General features: G+C 37.9%; 1 protein-coding gene across 1 annotated transcript in view; it reads left to right on the plus strand.

Moving 5' to 3' along the window:
- TANC2 (tetratricopeptide repeat, ankyrin repeat and coiled-coil containing 2) overlaps positions 1-22,194 on the plus strand; it is a 326,281-nt gene that overhangs the window by 243,690 nt on the left and 60,397 nt on the right. Inside the window, exon 11 of the mRNA XM_052658122.1 lies at positions 11,579-11,810. Coding sequence (XP_052514082.1) covers positions 11,579-11,810 — 232 coding nt within the window. The remainder of the gene's footprint in view (positions 1-11,578; positions 11,811-22,194) is intronic.

A 22,194-nucleotide genomic window follows, 5' to 3' on the forward strand; every position in this document is an offset into this window, starting at 1 on the left:
CTAATTTCTTCATAGAAATCCTGTCCAGGTGTGAGCCAGAAATGGCATGTTTCCCCCAACTACAGTTTCAGTTGTCCCCACTTAGTGGTACACACCCATTTATAAATGGGCTACTGAAAACAGTTTGAGACTTCCCTCATTTCACTGCTAACTCAGTGCAACTTTAAAAGACATCTTTGTGTTTTCTTTGTGTAAGCTGACTCCAGCCTCTTCTTTAGAAAAATCAGAATAAATGTCATCTAGAAATACACAAATGCTGAAGAGCTTTCATCATCACAGTCATTTATTTATTCATTTGGAACAGATGTTTGGAACACCTGTAATATAAGATTGAAGCTAAAGCAGTGAACAAGACAGACACAGTCCCTGTTATTACGTTTTTGTGGTGGGAGAAGGCCACTAAACAAACAAATACATGGTGTATCAGATGGTGATGAGTGCTAGAAAGAAAGTCTTCACATGTTGTCACTTCTTAGTCTCTCATCAGGAGAAAAACCTGGCTGTCTACCCATTAAGACTCTGCACTTCCACTGCCAGGAACACAGGTTCAGTATCTGATTGGGGAAATAAGATCCCACATGCCTTGTGGTGCAGTCAAAAAGTTAGAAGAGAGAGAAAGAAAGAAATCCCAAGATACCATATGTTCAATATTTGGAAAATGTTATTTATTTTTAGTAGGAAATTAGTAATTATACTCACTTGAAAACTGATCATGTTTTAAATTCCATGGTTGTGCCTTCCTTAAGCACAAGATAAATCAATCTCTTTTGTACCTAGAAATGGGATATTTTTATGGGGTTGCACAGCGTTGGACATGATTGATGCAACTTAGCAGCAGCAGCAAACCTTCTATAAGAAATGACTCCTTAAAGTTGATGTTTGATTCAATATTTTGAAGATGTTAAATGTTAGAAGTGAGATATACTAGTCGTTATTTACACTTAAGTAATATATTTAAAGTTTCATGCTTATTTCTTCCTTAAGCAAAATATAAATACCTCTGTTTGTATGCAGAGATGGAATATCTTAAAATTTACACTGAACATTGTGAAACAAATGGCCCCTTAGATTAAAATTGAATGTTATCCCAGTAATTGTGCCACATGTCCCAGTTCAAACACAGGTTTGTGCTATAGAAGCATAGAGCAGAAGCCAGCAACCTTGCTTCTCATCTGTAACGAATGATGAGATCTTTTCAAATCAGTTAGTATATTGATAATGCAAGCTATTATATGAAAATTAAAAGTACCCTTGAAAAACTTCTTGATTTGATAGAGTTCTTAGTGTCAGTTCTTGTGTATCATTCATTATCATTGATATTTCATAGTATTCGTGAGGCTTCTTATGCTTCTTCATAATTGAGAACATTGAGTTTTTGTCACAACTTCAGAGCAGTTTTATTTATTGAAGAAACACTTTTCACTTGAAGTGACAGGTTTTGCTATGTCTAGATCTCTTAATGTATTTCCAGTTAATATTATGTGTTTCTTCTGAAGTACAGTTGAGGTGTGTGGAGATCTTGTTCAGAGCCTTTCCTGAATGTGTAACTTTAGAACAACCATCACTTTTCCAGGGTTTCATTCTGCTATCTGAGTGGTCAGACATGTAGAATTCTCCAGACAGAGAGACTGACTTCTATTTACTGTGGGCATAATGCACATTGAGCTTAGTACTTTTTACATTATATTTGTTATTTCGCTTCTTCATTCTTACCTTGAACCTCTGAGGTGGTCATTATCATCCCCATTTTACAGATGAGGACACTGTGCTTCAGTGATAGTTAATTTTTCCAGTGTCTTCCTATTAGTAAATAGCAGAGCTCAGATACAGAGTCAGTGTTCACCGCAATAAAGTAAGTCGTCTTCTTCCCATTTAACAGATACAGAAACTCACCTCATACTGAGGTTATGTAACTCACCAAAATAACTAGAACATGACTTGAAACCATGATTTAAACTGAAGCAGGCAGGCTCCAGAGTCCAGGCTTTTAACTACTATACCGCTCTCCAGTGCAACAGGAAGGATTTTTGTTTAGTGTTCTTTTGGAAAAATCTGTCAATAATTGAAAATGGCTTCAAAGCAAGAAACTTATAATGAAGGAGCACCTTCCAGAAATTTCGCTGACCTCAAATTCTTCTTCAAAAAGTTTTCTTTTTCAAAAGTGACTAGAAGCTCTTGTCACATTAGGTAAGTTGTCACTGGCTTAATCCTTAAACTAAGAAGCTAATACCTCTTAAATAAGCTAATTAGAGAAACTAGCTAATTTTAAGACGTGTCACAGAGACACAAAAAGCAGAGGATTTTTCCCCCCTAAGGAAATCTATATAAGAAAAAAAACTGAAATGTCATCCTTGCCAAGAGACTAGTTCTGTACTAAATCAGGATAATGTCAAATGATCATGGTTCCTGAGCTAGTTGCTACTAGTGTTAAAGGTATCAGCCAAGGAAGTGATCATGTCAGCAGTTCAGAAATGCATGCTGAGCATAATAAGAGACTTATACCGTGCATACACACACATACTCATAGGGAGAGAGGAAAACAAAAAATAACAACAGTGAAGTATGAGATTTGGAAAAAGAAAAAAAGTATGAGATTTGGTTTGGGTTCCAGTTGGCTATTTCGAAAAGATTTACATTTTAGGAGAAATGTGATCCAAACTAAACAGCAGATAACCTATAAATGATGTTTTATAAAATGTGTCTAGGGGTTTTTTTTTTTTTCCTCTAAAAATTAACACCAAAATTTTATAGTGAGACTCAGATGCATCTACACTCAGGATACTGAATATGGAAACAACCTTATTTATTCATTTCTCCGGGGTTTTTTTGTTGTTGTTTTTGCTTTTTAATCTTGTCTCTTCCACTAGATGGGTCAGTATTTAAATTATTGTTCACCACTCTGTCACCAGCTCCTAACACAACGCCTAGCACAGAAGTATGTGTTAAATGAGTGAATAACTTGTAATCTGTTCTCTGTACTGAACTCTGAGGAATCTTTCTAAAACATATTTCTGTTCTTGCTACTTAAAATCTGTCAGTGGCTCCTCCTTGCCCTTGAATGGAATCCAAACTCCCTTCTTGAAACATGACTATTATCGTAAAGGACCTTTACATGCATGGGTACTAAGTTGTTTCAGTTGTATTGGTGCGCAACCCCATGGTCTGTAGCAGGCCAGACTCCTCTGTCCATGGGATTCTCCAGGCAAGAATACTAGAGTGGGTTGCCATGGCCTCTCCAGGAGATCTTCCTGACCCAGGGATCGAACCCAAGTCTCCTCTGTCTCCTGCATTGGCAGGCAGGTTCTTTACCCCTAGCACCACCTGGAAAGCCCAGAGGGCCTTTACATTTTTTATCTAGCCCAGGGTTTCTCAGCCTCAACACCATTGACATTTTGGGCCAGATAACTCTTGGTCTGTGGGCTGTCCTGTTTAGTGTACTATGCTCAGGAGTATCCTGGGCCTCTACCGACTGTCTAGTGGTATCCCTCCACCCGCAGTTGTGTTGACCAAAACTGTCTCCAGATGTCACCAGATGTCCCCCGGGGAGCAGAGCCACCCCAGATGAAAGCCTCTGCTCTATCTATCTGCTCATATCTCCCGCCTCTCCCCGCTCACTCGCATTCTAGCCACACTGGAGGTGTAAAGCTATGTCTTTCCTGAGGGGCTTCACACGTGCTGTCTTCCTCTGCCTGGGACACACCTGCCCCAATCCGCTTCTCATCATCCTTTAGATTTCAGCTTAAGTTTCACCTCTAAGGAGGCTTTTCTGGCTCTCCTTAGTTCCTCAGATGGCCCCAGCTTGTGTTACACCTGCATCTTGTATTTCATCCTGCATTTTTCATCCTCATATTCCAATTGAGATTTTTTTCCAATTGAGATCCACTGAAAAGGACAAAACATTGTTTTTGTGGTATTCTTGCCAAAAAAAAAAGAAACGCATCTCATCATGCATTTTCCCCAGTTCTATCGAGATTAACTGGCATAGAATATTGTATCAGTTAAAGATGTATGTCATAATGATTTGATATGTGTATAAGTTTAGTTAATAACCATCACCTCACATAGTTACAGAATTTTTTGTGTCATAAGAACTTTTAAAATCTACTCTCTTAAGTCATTTTCAACTATATAATGTAGGACTGTAAACTGTAATCACCAGGTAGTACATTATGGTAATAATAATAATGTTGCAGGTGGATACTGAAATTACCGGGTAACAATTTGGGGAGGAACGGTATTTGCACTAACTCAAAGTAACTCCTCTAAGATATTTAACTATAAAGGATAAGACAGTAGCTTTATAGTAAAGAAACTTGGCAGAAACCTTTACCTTAGCCAAGCAATCAAGGTCAGCACCACCAGTATCAGGACATGTCACGTCATGAACCCTGTGACATGATCCACTGAAAAGGACAAAACATTGTTTTTGTGGTATTCTTGCCAAAAAAAGTCTCAATTGGAATATGAGTAAAACATGAGAGGAACTCACATTGACTGATACTCAACAAAGTAATGGATCAGTACTCTTCAAAAGTGTCAAGGTCGTGAAAGACAAAGACTGAGGCGCTCTTACAGACTACAAGAGTCTAAGGAGAAATAACAACTGGATAGAATGCTGGATCCGAAAAAGGTCATGAGCAGAAAACTGACAAAATTTGAATACTGACTCTAGTTCATAGTGTTGTGCCAGTGTTATTTCCTGGTTCCAATAATTATGCTATGATTTTATGTAAGATGTTAAGGGAAGCTGGGTAAGGAATATATGGAAAAACATCTTTTTGCAACATTTAAGTCTAAAATTAGTTCAAAATAAAAAGTTTAAAAAAAAAATCCTACTGCAAAAAAAAAGAGCTCCAAGCTGGAAAATTACTGAGGCCAAACCCAAGTCTTGAGCTATTCCTAGCTGCCAGTCCCAGGAGGTGAATTACAGCCATAGTTGAGGGAGAAAGGGCAAAGAAAATGTTTTTACCCTGAGCCACGAGGTCACTAGACACAGGAAAAGCCAAACGGAAGTAGTGGAAGGGATGTGCCGAGTAGGAAATCAACCAGGTGGTAGTGAGAGAGTTCAAGAAAGAGTGATGAGAAATAAAAAATAAAAATATGAGAGTGTGAAGGAAGGTCAGTGGCAACACTAGAGTTTAAGTAATGCTGGGACCTCCCTGGTGGTCCCATGGTTAAGAGCCTGCACTTCTACTGCAGGGGGCACAGATTCAATCCATGGTCAGAATCCCCCATCCTGCATGCCATGTGGCATGACCCCCCAAAAAATTTTAAGTGATGCCGATGACAGCTGTTGTGAGAGTTGGACCGTAAAAAAGGCTGAGCCCAAAGAATTGATGCTTTTAATTGTGGTGCTGGAGAAGACTTAAAGAGTCCCTTGGACAGAAAGAAGATCAAATCAGTCAATTCTAAGGGAAATCAACTCTGAATACTCCTTGGAAGGACTGATGCTGAAGCTGAAGCTTCCAGTACTTTGGCCAACTGATGTGAAGAACTGACTCATTAGAAAAGACCCTGATGCTGGGAAAGACTGAAGGCAGGAGCAGAAGAGGGCAGCAGAGGATGAGATGGTTGGATAGCATCACCATGTCCATCAAGTTGGTGATGCCGTCCAGCCATCTCATTCTCTGTCGTCCCCTTCTCCTCCTGCCCTCAATCTTTCCCAGCATCAGGGTCATTTCTGATGAGTCAGTTGTTCACATCAGGTGGCCAAAGTATTGGAGCTTCAGCTTCAGCATCAGTCCTTCCAGTGAATATTCAGGATTGATAGGATGAGATGGTTGGATATCATCACCATGTCCATCAAGTTGGTGATACCATCCAGCCATCTCATTCTCTGTTGTCCCCTTCTCCTCCTGCCCTCAATCTTTCCCAGCATCAAGGTCGTTTCTGATGAGTCAGTTGTTCACATCAGGTGGCCAAAGTATTGGAGCTTCAGCTTCAGCATCAGTCCTTCCAATGAATATTCAGGATTGATTTCCTTTAGGGCTGACTGGTTTGATCTCCTTGCAGTCCAAAGGACTCTCAAGAGTCTTCTCCAACACTCCAGCTCAAAAAGCATCAATTCTTGGCGCTCAGCTCTCTTTATGGTCCAACTCTCACATCCATACATGACTGCTGGAAAAACCATAGCTTTGACCAGATGGACCTTTGTTGGCAAAGTAATGTCTCTGTTTCTTCATATGCTGTCTAAGTTGTTCATAGCTTTTCTTCCAAGGAACAAGCGTCTTTTAATTTCATGGCTGCAGTCACCATCTGCAGTGATTTTGGAGCCCAACAAAATAAAGTCTGTCACTGTTTCTATTGTTTCCCCATCTATTTATCATGAAGTGATGGGACTGGATGCCATGATCATAGTTTTCTGAATGTTGAGTTTTAAGCCAACTTTTTCACTCTCCTCTTTTACTTTCATCAAGAGGCTCTTTAATTCCTCCTCACTTTCTGCCATAAGGGTGATGTCATCTGAAGTTATTGATATTTCTCCCAACAATCTTGATTCCAGCTTGTGCTTCATCCAGCCTGGCATTTTGCACAATGTATTGGGCATATAAGTTAAATAAGTAGGGTGACAATATACAGCTTTGACATACTCCATTCCCAATTTGGAACCAGTCCGATTTTCCGTGTCCAGTTCTAACTGTTGCTTCTTGACCTGCATACAGATTTCTCAGGAGGCAGGTAAGGTGGTCTGATATTGCAGTATTATTATTCCAGTAATACCAGTTGGTCTGGTATTATTGGAATAATAGTGACTGAATAAAGGCTGTGGTCACTTCCTCAGAGGTGGAGGGAGTGATCTGTTACCCTTCACTGAACACTAGCACAGTGAGAGACTGAAGGTAAAAACTATCTGTTTCCTATCTGTGTATGCGGGAAAAGTTGTTGTAATATCAACAGATAATTTGGGAGAAATACCAAGTGTTTTTGACAGATTATATGTACATTTACATACCGTGTAGCTGCCTGGAAATATCTAGTAAGTGACCTATTTTGAGTCAAAGTACAAATTTCATGAAGATGTTGAATGGTCTTTCTGCCTGAAGTCTGCAGAGGAGTTCAGATTTTGTATTTGGAATGCCTAAAAATTTTTAAATTCAAAGAAACAAAGGCAGCCCCAGAAGGGGCAACTTTCTCAGTGATCTCTGTTATGTGAAACTTCAGATAGCCAAGAGTGTAGATGATTTTTAATGAAACCACGGCAAGAACCCTCTTCCTAAATTTTAAACTTTTTATCTTCAATCTCGTGTCTCATTACTTTAGGTAGAGGGTAAGTTATAGCTGATTTGCTCAGCTGTGCTTTGCCTCGACATAGGAAATCAATTGAGATAAAATATAATGAAAGTTCATATTGATTCAGAGATTTGCTGTTTTCTTTTTATAAAGTGGAGATTTGTGTCCATGTGGACAGAACCACTGACTTTCACTGTTCATTGAGAGGACAGACCAATTGCTGTCAAGCTTTCTCTTTGGATTCCTTACATTGTGTTTAAGATCAGTAATAAAGCAGTGATCAATCTATCTACAGAAGAGAGTGGAGATTTCTAAGTAAACCTCCTCATTTCCATTTCCACACTATGCCAGACATCATTGCTTCGCTTACAAGCAATTCCTGTCCTCCGCTTTCCAGGTGTAGTAACATTTCCTCTGTTGTTCATTTTTTTAAATGTTAATGAAAAGGATTTCAGATATTTTTAAAAAGTGATATTGCCAGTATTTGTTAAAGAGCTAGGATGACCATACCTACAGGTTAGGAGTCATTTCAAAGCAGAACACTTTCTTTCTTTTTTTTTTTTTTGCTTTATTTTACTTTACAATACTGTATTGGTTTTGCCATACATCAGCATGCATCTGCCACAGGTGTACATGAGTTCCCAATTCTGAACCCCCCTCCCTCTTCCCTCCCCATACCATCTCTCTGGGTCTTCCCAGTGCACCAGCCCCAAGCATCCTGTATCCTGCATCGAACCTAGACTGGCGATTTCATTCCTTATTTGATATTATACATGTTTCAATGCCGTTCTCACAAATCATCTCACCCTCTCCCTCTCCCACAGAGTCCAGAAGTCTGTTCTGTACATCTGTGTCTCTTTTGCTGTCTCGCATACAGGGTAATTGTTACCATCTTTCTAAATTCCATATATATGTGTTAGTATGCTGTATTGGTGTTTTTCTTTCTGGCTTACTTCACTCTGTATAATCGGCTCCAGTTTCATCCACCTCATTAGAACTGATTCAAATGTATTCTTTCTAATGGCTGAGTAATACTCCATTGTGTATATGTACCACAGCTTTCTTGTCCATTCATCTGCTGATGGACATCTAGGTTGCTTCCGTGTCCTGGCTATTATAAACAGTGCTGTGATGATCATTGGGGTACACGTGTCTCTTTCAATTCTGGTTTCCTTGGTGTGTATGCCCAGCAGCGGGATTGCTGGGTCATAAGGCAGTTCTATTTCCAGTTTTTTAAGGAATCTCCACACTGTTCTCCATAGTGGCTGTACTAGTTTGCATTTCCACCAACAGTGTAAGAGGGTTCCCTTTTCTCCACACCCTCTCCAGCATTTATTGCTTATAGACTTTTGGATCACAGCCATTCTGACTGGTGTGAAATGGCACCTCATTGTGGTTTTGATTTGCATTTCTCTGATAATGAGTGATGTTGAGCATCTTTTCATGTGTTTGTTAGTCATCTGTATGTCTTCTTTGGAGAAATGTCTATTTAGTTTTTTGGCCCATTTTTTGATTGGGTCGTTTATTTTTCTGGAATTGAGCTGCAGGAGTTGCTTGTATATTTTTGAGATTAGTTGTTTGTCAGTTGCTTCATTTGCAATTATTTTCTCCCATTCTGAACGCTGTCTTTTCACCTTGCTTATGGTTTCCTTTGTTGTGCAAAAGCTTTTAATTTTAATTAGATCCCATTTGTTTATTTTTGCTTTTATTTCCAGTATTCTGGGAGGTGGGTCATAGAGGATCCTGCTGTGATTTATGTCGGAGAGTGTTTTGCCTATGTTCTCCTCTAGGAATTTTATAGTTTCTGGTCTTACGTTTAGATCTTTAATCGATTTTGAGTTTATTTTTGTGTATGGTGTTAGAAAGTGTTCTAGTTTCATTCTTTTACAAGTGGTTGACCAGTTTTCCCAGCACCACTTGTTGAAGAGATTGTCTTTTATCCATTGTATATTCTTGCCTCCTTTGTTGAAGATAAGGTGTCCATAGGTGTGTGGATTTATCTCTGGGCTTTCTACTTTGTTCCATTGATCTATATTTCTGTCTTTGTGCCAGTACCATACTGTCTTGATGACTGTGGCTTTGGAGTAGAGCCTGAAGTCAGGCAGGTTGATTCCTCCAGTTTCATTCTTCTTTCTCAAGATTGCTTTGGCTATTTGAGGTTTTTTGTATTTCCATACAAATTGTGAAATTATTTGTTCTAGCTGTGTGAAAAATACCACTGGTAGTTTGATAGGGATTGCATTGAATCTGTAGATTGCTTTGGGTAGTATACTCATTTCCACTATATTGATTCTTCCGATCCATGAACATGGTATATTTCTCCATCTATTAGTGTCCTCTTTGATTTCTTTCACCAGTGTTTTATAGTTTTCTATATAGGTCTTTAGTTTCTTTCGTTAGATATATTCCTAAGTATTTTATTCTTTTCATTGCAATGGTGAATGGAATTGTTTGCTTAATTACTTTTTCTACTTTCTCATTATTAGTGTATAGGAATGCAAGGGATTTCTGTGTGTTGATTTTGTATCCTGCAACTTTACTATATTCATTGATTAGCTCTAGTAATTTTCTGGTGGAGTCTTTAGGGTTTTCTATGTAGAGGATCATGTCATCTGCAAACACTGAGAGTTTTACTTCTTTTCCAATTTGGATTCCTTTAATTTCTTTTTCTGTTCTGATTGTTGTGGCCAAAACTTCCAGAACTATGTTGAATAGTAGCGGTGAAAGCAGGCACCCTTGTCTTAGAAAAATACAGCTTTCCAAAACTGAACCAGGAAGAAATAGAAAATCTTAACAGACCCATCACAAGCATGGAAATTGAAACTGTAATCAGAAATCTTCCAGCAAACAAAAGCCCAGGTCCAGACGGCTTCACAGCTGAATTCTACCAAAAATTTAGAGAAGCGCTAACACCTATCCTACTCAAACTCTTCCAGAAAATTGCAGAGGAAGGTAAACTTGCAGACTCATCCTATGAGGCCACCGTCACTCTAATACCAAAACCTGACAAAGATGCCACAAAAAAAGAAAACTACAGGCCAATATCACTGATGAACATGGATGCAAAAATCCTTAACAAAATTCTAGCAATCAGAATCCAGCAACACATTAAATAAAAAGATCATACACCATGACCAAGTGGGCTTTATCCCAGGGATGCAAGGATTCTTCAGTATCTACAAATCAATCAGTGTAATTCACCACATTAACAAATTGAAAAATAAAAGCCATATGATTATCTCAAATAACAGCAGAACACTTTCGTGGATGATTCTGTTCTTTGAGAGCTTGGGTCCCAGTAGTATATCTGTGCATGCTCCTAGGGCAAATTTCAAATGCCTGAGGCACAAAGGCAGTAGCTGAAAAGAAAAAAGTGTACAGAACCTTGATGATGACCATGATAATGATGGAGAGGAAGAGGAGAAGAAGACATGGCTGGTGGCGGTAGCATCAGCTAACATGACTGTGCATTTACTGTGTTTTGAGCAGCATGTCAAGTGTGGGCTGTACATTCAGGCTAAATCTCCCCTGCAGTTTCTACAAAGGCCCATCACTTTTGTAGGTAGTACTGAGCCAACAGAGTGGTCTAGATTAAAGGAACAACCAGAAGATACAAAGCAAACACTGTACAAATTTAAACAAATAAAAAAACAGAGCTTAAAATTGCAAGTTCCAGCCAGACTGGCTAGACCCTAGATGATATTAAGATGCATGGATTTTTCTGAGTTCTTTCAATTTAACACATGCATCTGACAAAAATCTCACTCCTTCTTCCTATTATCTAATTCTGATCCTCTCTGTCTCTGGGTGCTCAGAAAACTATTTAATGATAATTCTTAAGTCTGTGTTATTTTATTTTCTATAATACTGATTACAACACAATTATAATTTTTTAAATATGCCTTATAAGCATATGTTTGTTGAGCCTAACATATGGTATTTCTGTGGTTATTTTGTTCCTGATGCTTTGTTACAGTATCAGATTGTTTCGTGTACTACTTCATGCTGAATAAATATTAGAGAGATTAATCTTTATTCTCAGGCCTGCTTCCTATTTTAATCTAGAGGAAAAGCTCAGTTTGTATTTATGTTTTAATTATGAATTATGGTACCGTGCACATACAAGAGAAATATTGGGTCAAATTTGTTACCTTAGATAAATCAGGGCAGTTTCCAAGTTAACAGCTTTTTTTTCATTTGAAGAAGTTGAGTGGGGTGACAGAAGATAGCGTTAGAGAATAGCCATACAGTAACCATGACCAGCTTAGTGGCTAAACACACATGCACAACCATGACTGCTGCTCTTGCTGCTGACCAACCTGTCTGCATGCTCATCATTCTTTCTTAGGTGGTTGCCTATCACTATTGCCAAGCAGATAACGCCTACACCTGCCTGGTGCCTGAGTTCGTCCACAACGTTGCTGCCCTGCTCTGCCGCTCCCCTCAGCTGGCAGCCTATCGGGAGCAGCTTCTCCGGGAGCCTCACCTCCAGAGCATGCTGAGTCTTCGGTCCTGTGTTCAAGACCCCATGGCCTCCTTCCGGAGGGGAGTGCTGGAGCCCCTGGAAAATCTCCACAAAGGTACAGATGAGGTGCAGAGCAGGTGGAAGGTGGAGGCTCTGCAGCCCAAGTTCACCTGGGGGCATGTTATAGAAATGATTAGTTTTATCATACTGCCAAAACTTAAATGTTCCTACACGGTATAGTTAACAAATAAAAAGTTTTACTCGGGGAGAAAAAAAATAAGAAATTCCTCCAGGAATTGGTACTTCCTTCTTGCTGCGTAAAAATTCTCATTCTCATTTCCAAATATAATGCGTTCTTCTTGAACTAAAGATAATTGAGCTTCCAGTCCTTTCTGTGGAGTTCAAATAGATCACTAAAGCCATGGCTCCCTCTCCATGCCATGGAGTTTCTATTGCTTTTTTTTAATTATTCCACAGTCAGGTAAGATGAAAGGGTTACATAACTACATGTATGCAAAAAAAAATTACTTAATCATCCACTAAAAGGTATTAAGATATTTTTAAGAATTGGGGGGAAGTGATCATGTCCATCAGAGAAGGCAGTGGCACCCCACTCCAGTACTCTTGCCTGGAAAATCCCATGGACGGAGGAGCCTGGTAGGCTGCAGTCCATGGGGTCGCTAAGAGTCGGACGCAACTGAGCGACTTCACTTTCACTTTTCACTTTCATGCATCGGAGAAGGAAATGGCAACCCACTCCAGTATTCTTGCCTGGAGAATCCCAGGGACGGGGGAGCCTGCCGGGCTGCCGTCTATGAGTCGGACACGACTGAAGCGACTTAGCAGCAGTAGCAGCAGCAGATCATGTCCATCCATGCCTTTTCTTTGTTTTAACTCTGCAACGCTGGTGGTATTGTTTTTCAGTTGTGTCCGACTCTTCGCAGCCCCATAGATTGCAGCATGCCAGGCTTCCCTGTCCCTCACTATCTCCTGGAGTTTGCTCAAACTCATGTCCATTGATTTGGTGATTCCATCCAACCATCTCATTCTCTGTCACCCCCTTCTCCTGCCCTCAATCTTTCCCAGAATCAGGGTCTTTTCCAATGAGTCAGCTCTCTGGTGTTGGCCAAGGCCTAAGTGTAACCACCTCATTCTTCACCTCTGCCCCTTCCCCAGCATGTTCTGTCCATGCTGGGAGCCGAAGAAAAGGACCTGAGTAAGCATGAGATGCCTGAGCAATCCTGTTAATCCCTGAGAGAGTTACATACTTTCCTTGAACATTTCTCAGGTACTTGTATAAGAATTTGCATTCTCCTGACCACTGTCTCATTATGTCGACTTCCATGCTCATCACCATGTATCAGTTTTTCTTCTCGACTCCGATAACCTCTGTCTATAGCTCTGCTACCTACCAATCAGCTTTTTCACACCCTAGACATTTTTAACATTGAGATTTCACCACAAATATTTAACATGTTTTTTGTCCATTCAGTCAACCTTTCAGTTCAGTTCAGTTCAGTTGCTTAGTCGTGTCCGACTCTTTGCGACCCCATGAATCGCAGCATGCCAGGCCTCCTTATGCCAAAGTCAACCTTTAAATCCCATTAATTGTGCCTTCTTGATGTTTCTCACATCTCAAAATCATTCCTGCCACTGTCACCCTAAAGGCTGCTCAGCTTCCTGTGACATCACATATGTGTTGCTGCCCTTCCTGGTCTTTGGACTTCTGGTCTAGTGCTGTTTTCACATCATAACACATTTGGAAAATTATTCAAATGTATATAGCACACAGGGATAAAAAATCAAGACTCCTCATGGCTGGACATCACTGGCTCTGAGGCTACAGCTGCATGGAGCTCCTGATGCCTGGAGGGCTGAAGGAATTCATGTTTAGGTGCATCTCTAACCCATTCATGGCATTCCTGGCGGGTAATATCTGCCCCAGTCTCTACAGTCTTCTAGACTTTATGTACTGCTTCCAGATAAAGCTTTATAAAACAGTGCTCTGGTCACTGAATTTCCCTGTTCAGAAACCTCCAGTGACTCCCTGTTACCTCACTGAATTAACTTCCAGCTCCTTAGTCTGTCATTTAAGGTATTTAATGGCCTGGATCCAACCTACTTTCTAGCCTTATGATCCACTTTTACCCTTATGAACCCTGTGTTTACATATAAACCAAAATATTCACAAATCCTTAAATACTTCCTTACATTTTCCTGCCTCCATACATCTGCTCATTGATTCCATTTCATGATATGCCTTCTCCTCACATCTCAGAATCCTACCCATCTTTCATGGACCACCTTAAATACCACCTTATTCATGAAATACCTGCTGATCCACCTACTTCCTCCAGAAAGTTACAGTGTCCTTCCAAATTGACATTCAGTTCAGTTCAGTTGCTCAGTCATGTCCAACTCTTTGCAACCCCATGAATTGCAGCACGCCAGGCCTCCCTGTCCATCACCAACTCCTGGAGTCCACTCAGACTCACGCCCATCAAGTCAGTGATGCCATCCAGCCATCTCATCCTCTGTCGTCTCCTTCTCCTCTTGCCCCCAATCCCTCCCAGCATCAGAGTCTTTTCCAGTGAGTCAACTCTTCGCATGAAGTAGCCAAAGTACTGGAGTTTCAGCTTCAGCATCATTCCTTCCAAAGGAATCCCAGGGCTGATATCCTTCAGAATGGACTGGTTGGATCTCCTTGCAGTCCAAGGGACTTTCAAGAGTCTTCTTCAACACCACAGTTGAAAAGCATCAATACTTCGGCGCTCAGCCTTCTTCACAGTCCAACTCTCACATCCATACATGACCACTGGAAAAACCATAGCCTTGACTAGATGGACCTTAGTCAGCAAAGTAATGTCTCTGCTTTTGAATATACTATCTAGGTTGATCATAACTTTTCTTCCAAGGAGTAAGCGTCTTTTAATTTCATGGCTGCAGTCACCATCTGCAGTGATTTTGGAGCCCCAAAAAATAAAGTCTGACACTGCTTCCACTGTTTCCCCATCTATTTCCCATGAAGTGATGGGACCGGATGCCATGATCTTCGTTTTCTGAATGTTGAGCTTTAAGCCAACTTTTTCACTCTCCACTTTCACTTTCAGCAAGAGGCTTTTTAGTTCCTCTTCACTAGGGTTTTTTTAATATCTTACTTATGGTATTTTATATATTACTGCATGTTTAATAGAACTTCAGTTTTTGTTACTAACATTTATTGAACTTTTATTATATGTCAGATATACTTTGTGCTTTATAGGAATTAGTTGTATCTCTACTTATTCCTTTGTCTGAATTATATGCTGTTGAGGCTAAGAACTTATTCAGCTTTTATCCTTCATGGTGATTACCTCAACCATGAACGTAGCAGGCATTTCAGGACATAAATTTTGAACAAATAAGTGAAGATAGAAATTGCTTCCATATAGGGGTACCTTGAGGGAAGGTCAGTGATACAGGATCTACATCTGAATGCTAATTTAAGGGAAAGATTCAAATACTTGCAGGCTCAGCTCTAGATTTTCAACCGTAATTCATGTGTTTTATAATTTTGCTACTAAATATATTTGTTGCTCATTTAGGTCTCCAAAACCAGCTTTAGATATCCCCATGGATAAATGTTCTCTGAGTGAATTTAATTATTCTATCAAATTACCATGTTCTTACCCTGAAAACAAAATCACCATCATGAGCAACAGCTGGAAACACAATTTGTAAAATAAATGAAATACTGAAAATTATTTGATTAATCCCAAAGAAGACTGGAAAGAAAAAAACAGAATATATATTTTTTTTTTTAAAGTATGGAACAAGCAAAATGAAAGACATATCAACTGTATCAGTAATTACATTAAATTTAAATGAACCAAATAATTCTGTTAAAAGGCAGAAACCATCACAGTGAATTATAAAAGCAAGACCCAGTAATATGCCATGTGCAGAAAAGTTTATTTAAAGACACAGATTCAAAGTGAAAGAGTAGAAAAATATGTACCCTATAAACGTGGAGCATAAGAAAGCTGGAGTGAGTATATTCATGTGAGGAGGAGTGGACTTCAAGACAAGGAGTATGACCAGAGGGGCATTTCATAAACATAAAAGGACCAGTTCATCAAAAGATAAAATAATCCTAAGTGTGCATGAACCTAATAGTGAAGTTTCAAAATACATGAATCAAAAACTAAACTTAAAGAGCTAAATAGACAAATAATTATAGTTGGAGATTTTAACTTCTCTGTCTCAATAACTGTTAGAACAAATAGACAGAAAATTAGTAAGTATATAGAAGATTTTAACAACACTGTCAACCAATTTGACCCAGTTGGCATTTATAGAACACTGTCAATAACTGCATAATACACATTCTTTTCAAGGGCACAAGGATTGTATCTGGGCCATAAAATAAGTCTGAATTCAAAAAACTAAAATCTTACAGAAAATGTTCTCTGAGATAATGGAATTTAATTAGAAATCAATACACAGAAAATCCCCAGATATTTAGGAATTTAGCAGTGCAGTTCTAAACAACCCATGAGACAAGGAAGAAACCACAAAGGAAATTATAAAAACTTCAAACTGAGTAGTAAAAAATCAATGATTAAGTTTATGAGTTAGTAAACTAGAAAAAAATGAGGAAAATAAACCCAGAGTAAGCAGAAAGAATTAATAAAAAAGCAAGAGCTGCAACCTGTGGAATAGAAAAAAATTTTTTAATATTTTTAAAAATTAAAATTTATAGCAATAAATTCAACAACTTAAATTGGGCAAATTCTATAAAAAACACAACTTACACAAAAGTGACTCAAAAGGAAAGAAAAAAATCTGAATAACTCTTATCTGTTTAATTTGTAGCTCTTACCTAGTTAAGTTCAAATGAAAATAAACCTCTAAAAAGAAAACTCCAGGCTCAAATGGTTTTATTAATGAGTTGTATGCAGCATTTAAAGAAGAAATAGTATAAATCTTGCATAAATGTTTTCAGAAAATAAAGGAGAAGAGAACATTTCTCAGTTCGTTTTATTAGACAAGCATACTGCTGAAAGCAACATTTGGTAAAGACCATACAAGAAAAGAAAATTACAGGCAAGAATTCCTCATGACCATAATAGCAAAATCCTGGGAAAAACAAAATAGCAAATTAATTAGTTCTACTTGATCAGGAATACAATGTTTAACATTTGAAAGTTAATTAGTGTGACTCATCATACTAGCAGAATAAATGAGAAAATCTATGTCTTTATGTAAACATATATTTATAATCTCAATAAATGCAGAAAAAAATAATTACAATTAATAGTAAAAATGGTCTGCAAACTAGGAATAGAAGAAAACTTAGTCTCATAAAGGACAACTCCAAAACATATACAATGAAATATTAAATACATTTCCCCTTTTATCAGGAGCTGATGACTTAACTTTTGACATTCTTCAGTGGTCCAAGGTAGTGCAGTTAAGAAAACAAACAAGCAAACAGGATTAAGATTGGAAAGGAAGAAGTAAAACTTGCTTTATTTGCTGATGTGCTTGTTTACTGGAACACTATTCGGAATCTACGAAAGAAAAGAAAAGCCTACTAGAATTAGTGAATGTAGAGCTACCTTTGACATGGTCAGTATGTGAGATCTATTGTGATGGCATCACCAACCTGATAGACATGGGTTTGAGCAAGCTCCAGGAGTTGGTGATGGAGTTGCAGCCTGCCATGCTGCAGTCTATGGGGTCACAAAAAGTCGGACACAACTGAGCGACTGAACTGAACTGAATTATGTTTATATACTAGCAGAAAACAGCTGAAAAATTTAAAAAGTAGTGTGGGAGTTTTAAAACATGGCTGCAAATTCTTTGACATTCCTCCCATCCAGAGTTGGAGTGTGAGTCGCCTTCCCTTGAATCTTAGCAAGCTTGTGACTGCTTCAACCAAGAAAATATGACGAAATGATGCTGTGTATAGTTGAGGCTAGGTTATAAATGGCTATCCTGTTCCCATCTTGTTTACTGAAACACTTGTTTTTGGGAGACACATTGCCATGTCACTGGTGGCTCAGTGATAAAGAATCCGCTTGCTAATGCAGACAATACAGGTTCAGTTCCTGGGTCAGAAAGATCCCCTGGAGAAGGAGATGACAACCCACTCTAATATTCTTGCCTGGGAAATCCCATGGACAGAGGATATTGGCTAGCCAGTGAGGTCGCAAAAGAGTCAGACACAACTCAGCAACCAAACAACGACAATTGCCATGTGAAAAGACTGACTGCTTTGAGTTTATCAAGAAGTACAGACCACATGTAGCAGCTATGTTTATGTAAGTTTTCCAGTTGACTGTTCTAGTCAGTCAAGTCATTCTGGCCCGGATACCAGACGTGTGGGTTTTTGTTGCAGATGATTCCATTTCCCAGCCGTTTGAGTAACAGCTTTTTGATGGAACAGTAGATAACTGGAGCAGATACTATTTTCTATAAAACCAAAATGCTTAAGAATAAATTTAACAAAAGATGTGTCAAGAGTTCCACTGTGAGAACTATAAAACATGCAAAGCAAAATTAAAGAAGTTAGTAAATGGAAGAGGTATGCCATGTTTGTAGATTGAAGTTTTTCCCCAAAGTGGTCTATAGATTCAACATAATCCCAATCAAAATCCCAGCAGGATTTTTTTTTTTTTTACAACTTTCAGAAATTCAAAGAACCATGAATAGCCAAAACAATCTTAAAAAAAAAAGGATTGGAAGACCAACAGTTATAGGCCAACAGTATCTGGTTTCAAGACTTAATTTAAAGCTATAGAAATCATGACAGGTAGTAATATGTTAGTAAATGTTTAACAATCAGCCCAGGGACAGGGGCATGATTTGACCATAAAAAAACTTAACAATCAGCTCTCATGAGCCAACTTGAGCCAGCTCTAGCACTCCACTGACAGAGTGGTATTCCCACAAGGAGAGATAAATAGATCAATGGAACACAATGGAGAATCTAAAGATAAGCCCATAATATGGAGTCAGTTGACCACCTTCAAAGATGCCAAGATAATTTGGAAAAAAGAATTTTTTTGTCATCAAATGATGCTACAACAACTGGATACCAGTATGGGAAAAAATTAATCTCAATCCTTATCTTGCATCATATACAAAAATTAACTTGAGATTTTATCCAGAATATAAAAGCGAAATCTCTAAAGCTAATAGAAAAAAACTTAGAATATCCTCACAACCTTGGGGTAGGTAAAGATTTCTTAGGTCCTAAAAATCATTAATCATGTAAGAAAAAATTAATAAATTGGACTTCATCAAAATTTTAAATGTCTGCTCAACATAAGATAGTACTAAGAAAAAGGAAAAGAAAATCACAAAGGGAGAGAAAATAATTCACTCTCTGTGTGTGCACACTCGTGTGTATGCGACATAGTGCTTATATTCATGGCATTTAAAGAATTTCAGTAAGTTATTGAAGAAAGGATAAATCAGTTCTGAAATGGACAAAAGATTTAGGTGCTTCACAAAAGAAGATATATAAATAGCCTACCAGCACATAAAAATGTGTTTGCTATCATTAGTCATCAGGCAAATACAAATTTAAATCACAATGAGATGCCACTTTACATCCACCACAGTGGTAAAATTTTAAAAGCTGAGCATCAAATGTTGTTGAGGTACACAGGTAGAACCCTTACATATCACTGGTGGGAGTTTAAAGTGGTACAACTACTTTGGAAAACTAGTTGACCATTCCTTATAAAGTTAAATATGAATCTGCGTTATGACCAAGCAATTCTAATTCTTATGACCAAACAACTTCAAGCAAAATACATTTCAGGTAAACGTATTTACCCAAAAAGAAATGAAAACATATATCTACAAAAAGACTCATGCAAGAATGTTTATATCAAAGATTATTCATAGTGGTTAAGAACTGAAAACACCCCAAAGATCCTTCAACAAAAGCATACATAAACAAATTGTATATTCATTTGATGCATACTAAATGAATTCTTAATATGCTTCTTAGTAATAAAAGGAACAAATTAATAGTAAACTCAACAGTGTGAAAGTGAAAGAAAGTGATATCAAACTCAACAATGTATTGATAAATAAATCTCAAAAACTTTATGTTAATCATAAGAAGCAAGTATAATCAATGGTGATGTGAATCAGTGGTGCCTATTGAGCACTGGACCTCTGGGGTAATGGAGATGTTCTATCTTTGCTCAGGATGTTAGTTACAAGGGTATATGTGTTTGTCAAAACTCATCAAATGTGTATAGTTTAGATCTTCACAATGTATTAATTATATATAAATTTTTATCACAATAGTTTTTAAAATAGGGAATTTTTTAAGGTAACTGGAGTTTTCTTCCCAGGAAGGTTCATTAGAAACAGTTTCTATTTAAATTCAGGAGCTACATTTCAACTTATAAATTATTCTTTTAAAAAAGAGAGTCAACATTTTTCACATTTCTTTAAGGTTCTACAAGTGTGGTGACTAAAACACAAACACAGATACATATAAAACAAATGGAAATGTTTCAGAGTTTCTTGATGAACTTTTGCTTTGGCCATCAAGGTGAAATGAAAGGTGATACTTGTTTGTTATCACAACTAAAAGGAAGTGCACGTAAAGTGCAGCTTATTTGAACAGAAAATGTTGTCTTACGTGAGCCGCCTTTTCATTTTTGAGAATCCCTATATAATATACCAGTAATATTAATACAATAGAATCTCATGCACTAAGATCCAGTTTTGCCTTTGGTTCTAGCTGTCCCCTCTTCTCTTGCAGTCTCTTTAATTCTTGTTTCTCTCAGGTATCTAGAGAGAATCTTAGGACTACTAAGGAAGACAGTTCCAAGTATTTATTAAACATATATGTAAGTGAGGTCAGTGGGGCATCCCTGGTGAGTACATATGTACAGGGAATTTAAAACAAGGGTTAACAGGCTTCAGAGACCTTCCCAGGGACTTGTCAGCCAGAACAGTGGCTCCTAAGCATCAGTCCGTTTAAAGTTTTCATTAGTCCATGACAGAATAAGAAAATAGAAACAGCCTAGAATTTGTGTGGATGTAAAACACAGATGTGGTTTTGCATAGATATATATGTAAAAGTTAGATAATATCTCTCTTCTTCTAATGTTAAAATATTTTTTATTCCATGAAATAATGGTAGTAGTTGTACTGTTCATGTTCTTACATGGCAAATTATGAAGCAGATCCTTCATTGATCCTCAATGTTTCTAAAATTTTCATTGATAAAATCTTTTAAAAGCTACTGAGTCAGAGTATGTATTTAAATATACAAAGTTTGAAATGGGCAAGCATTCTTGTAAGGCTGGTTGCATTTGAAAGGCAAAGTCAAAAGATTACTAAGGTCTCGCTTAAATTTATAATTGATCATTTAGCAAAAGAAAATGAAATTTTTTAGGTTTAAGTGAGTCACATTTTTTAAAAAAGAAATGATATATTGCTTACTCCTTGGATGAATATTATAGTCTACTGGGGATTTATGGAAATGAAAATTTAATTTTATTAGTGTTTGAGTTATTTCATTCATTAAAATGTTCAGATGATAATTTAGAGCATGTTCTTGATCTTGATCCTTGAAATGTTTTCCCAAAGAAAATTTCAACAGATGTGTGCATTATCATCAGCCTTTTTCTCCAGTTGATGATCATGGCTTTCCCACGACGGAGCCTGGGTGAAGTTAAAGGAGGTCTGACTGAAGTGGTGGAGACAGTGGTATGCTTGTAAATTTTAACAACCAGCTGTAGGAAGGAGGGCTTGTAACATTTGCAGTTAAGAGTTAGAGTCAGTCGCTAGGAGTTAGCAACTAAACAACAACAAATTGTATAAATAAATAGTCCCACTTGGACCCATTTGAAGCTACCAGTTGCTTAACAACCAACTCCTGAAAATATTTCCGTGGATTCTCCTGAACCACACAGGATGGCTCCAGCACACCGCGGAGTGGGGCTGGTGATGGTGCTCACTCACCGAGGACAGCTGTAATGTATCTGCTGAGCAGAATGCAATAAAGACATGATTTTGCTTAAAGGAGCCACAGTCCTCAAAATCAAGAACTTAAGGAAACCCCATTTGGTGGGTAAATTCCAATTCGTTCCAAGCAGCTCCTCTCTCTTCCTTTATAAATTCTTTTTACTCCCTAAAGGAACAATGTATTTTCTTAGCTCTACATCATCTAGAATGACATTTCATTAATAATCATTGTTAATAGAGCTGAAATCCATCATTTCTCTTCCTAAAGTCACCAGACGAAAGTAATACTTGAACTCTTCATAATTTGAGAACTGATTTATAGTACTTAAGCTATTGAAATTAAATTTCTTTATGTAAAGCTAGTACTTTAGAGGGGAAAATAAAGTTGTATTAATCATGCAAAAAATCTGCATACAATTTGAAACAAAAATATATAGAGTTTTGATTGGTTTTGACTCTTTCAAAGGCTAGCGGAACCAACATGGTACCAAAGTCCACAGACTTCCTTCTGTCCC

This window comes from Budorcas taxicolor, chromosome 19 (assembly GCF_023091745.1).
Source record: "Budorcas taxicolor isolate Tak-1 chromosome 19, Takin1.1, whole genome shotgun sequence".
NCBI lineage: Eukaryota > Metazoa > Chordata > Mammalia > Artiodactyla > Bovidae > Budorcas > Budorcas taxicolor.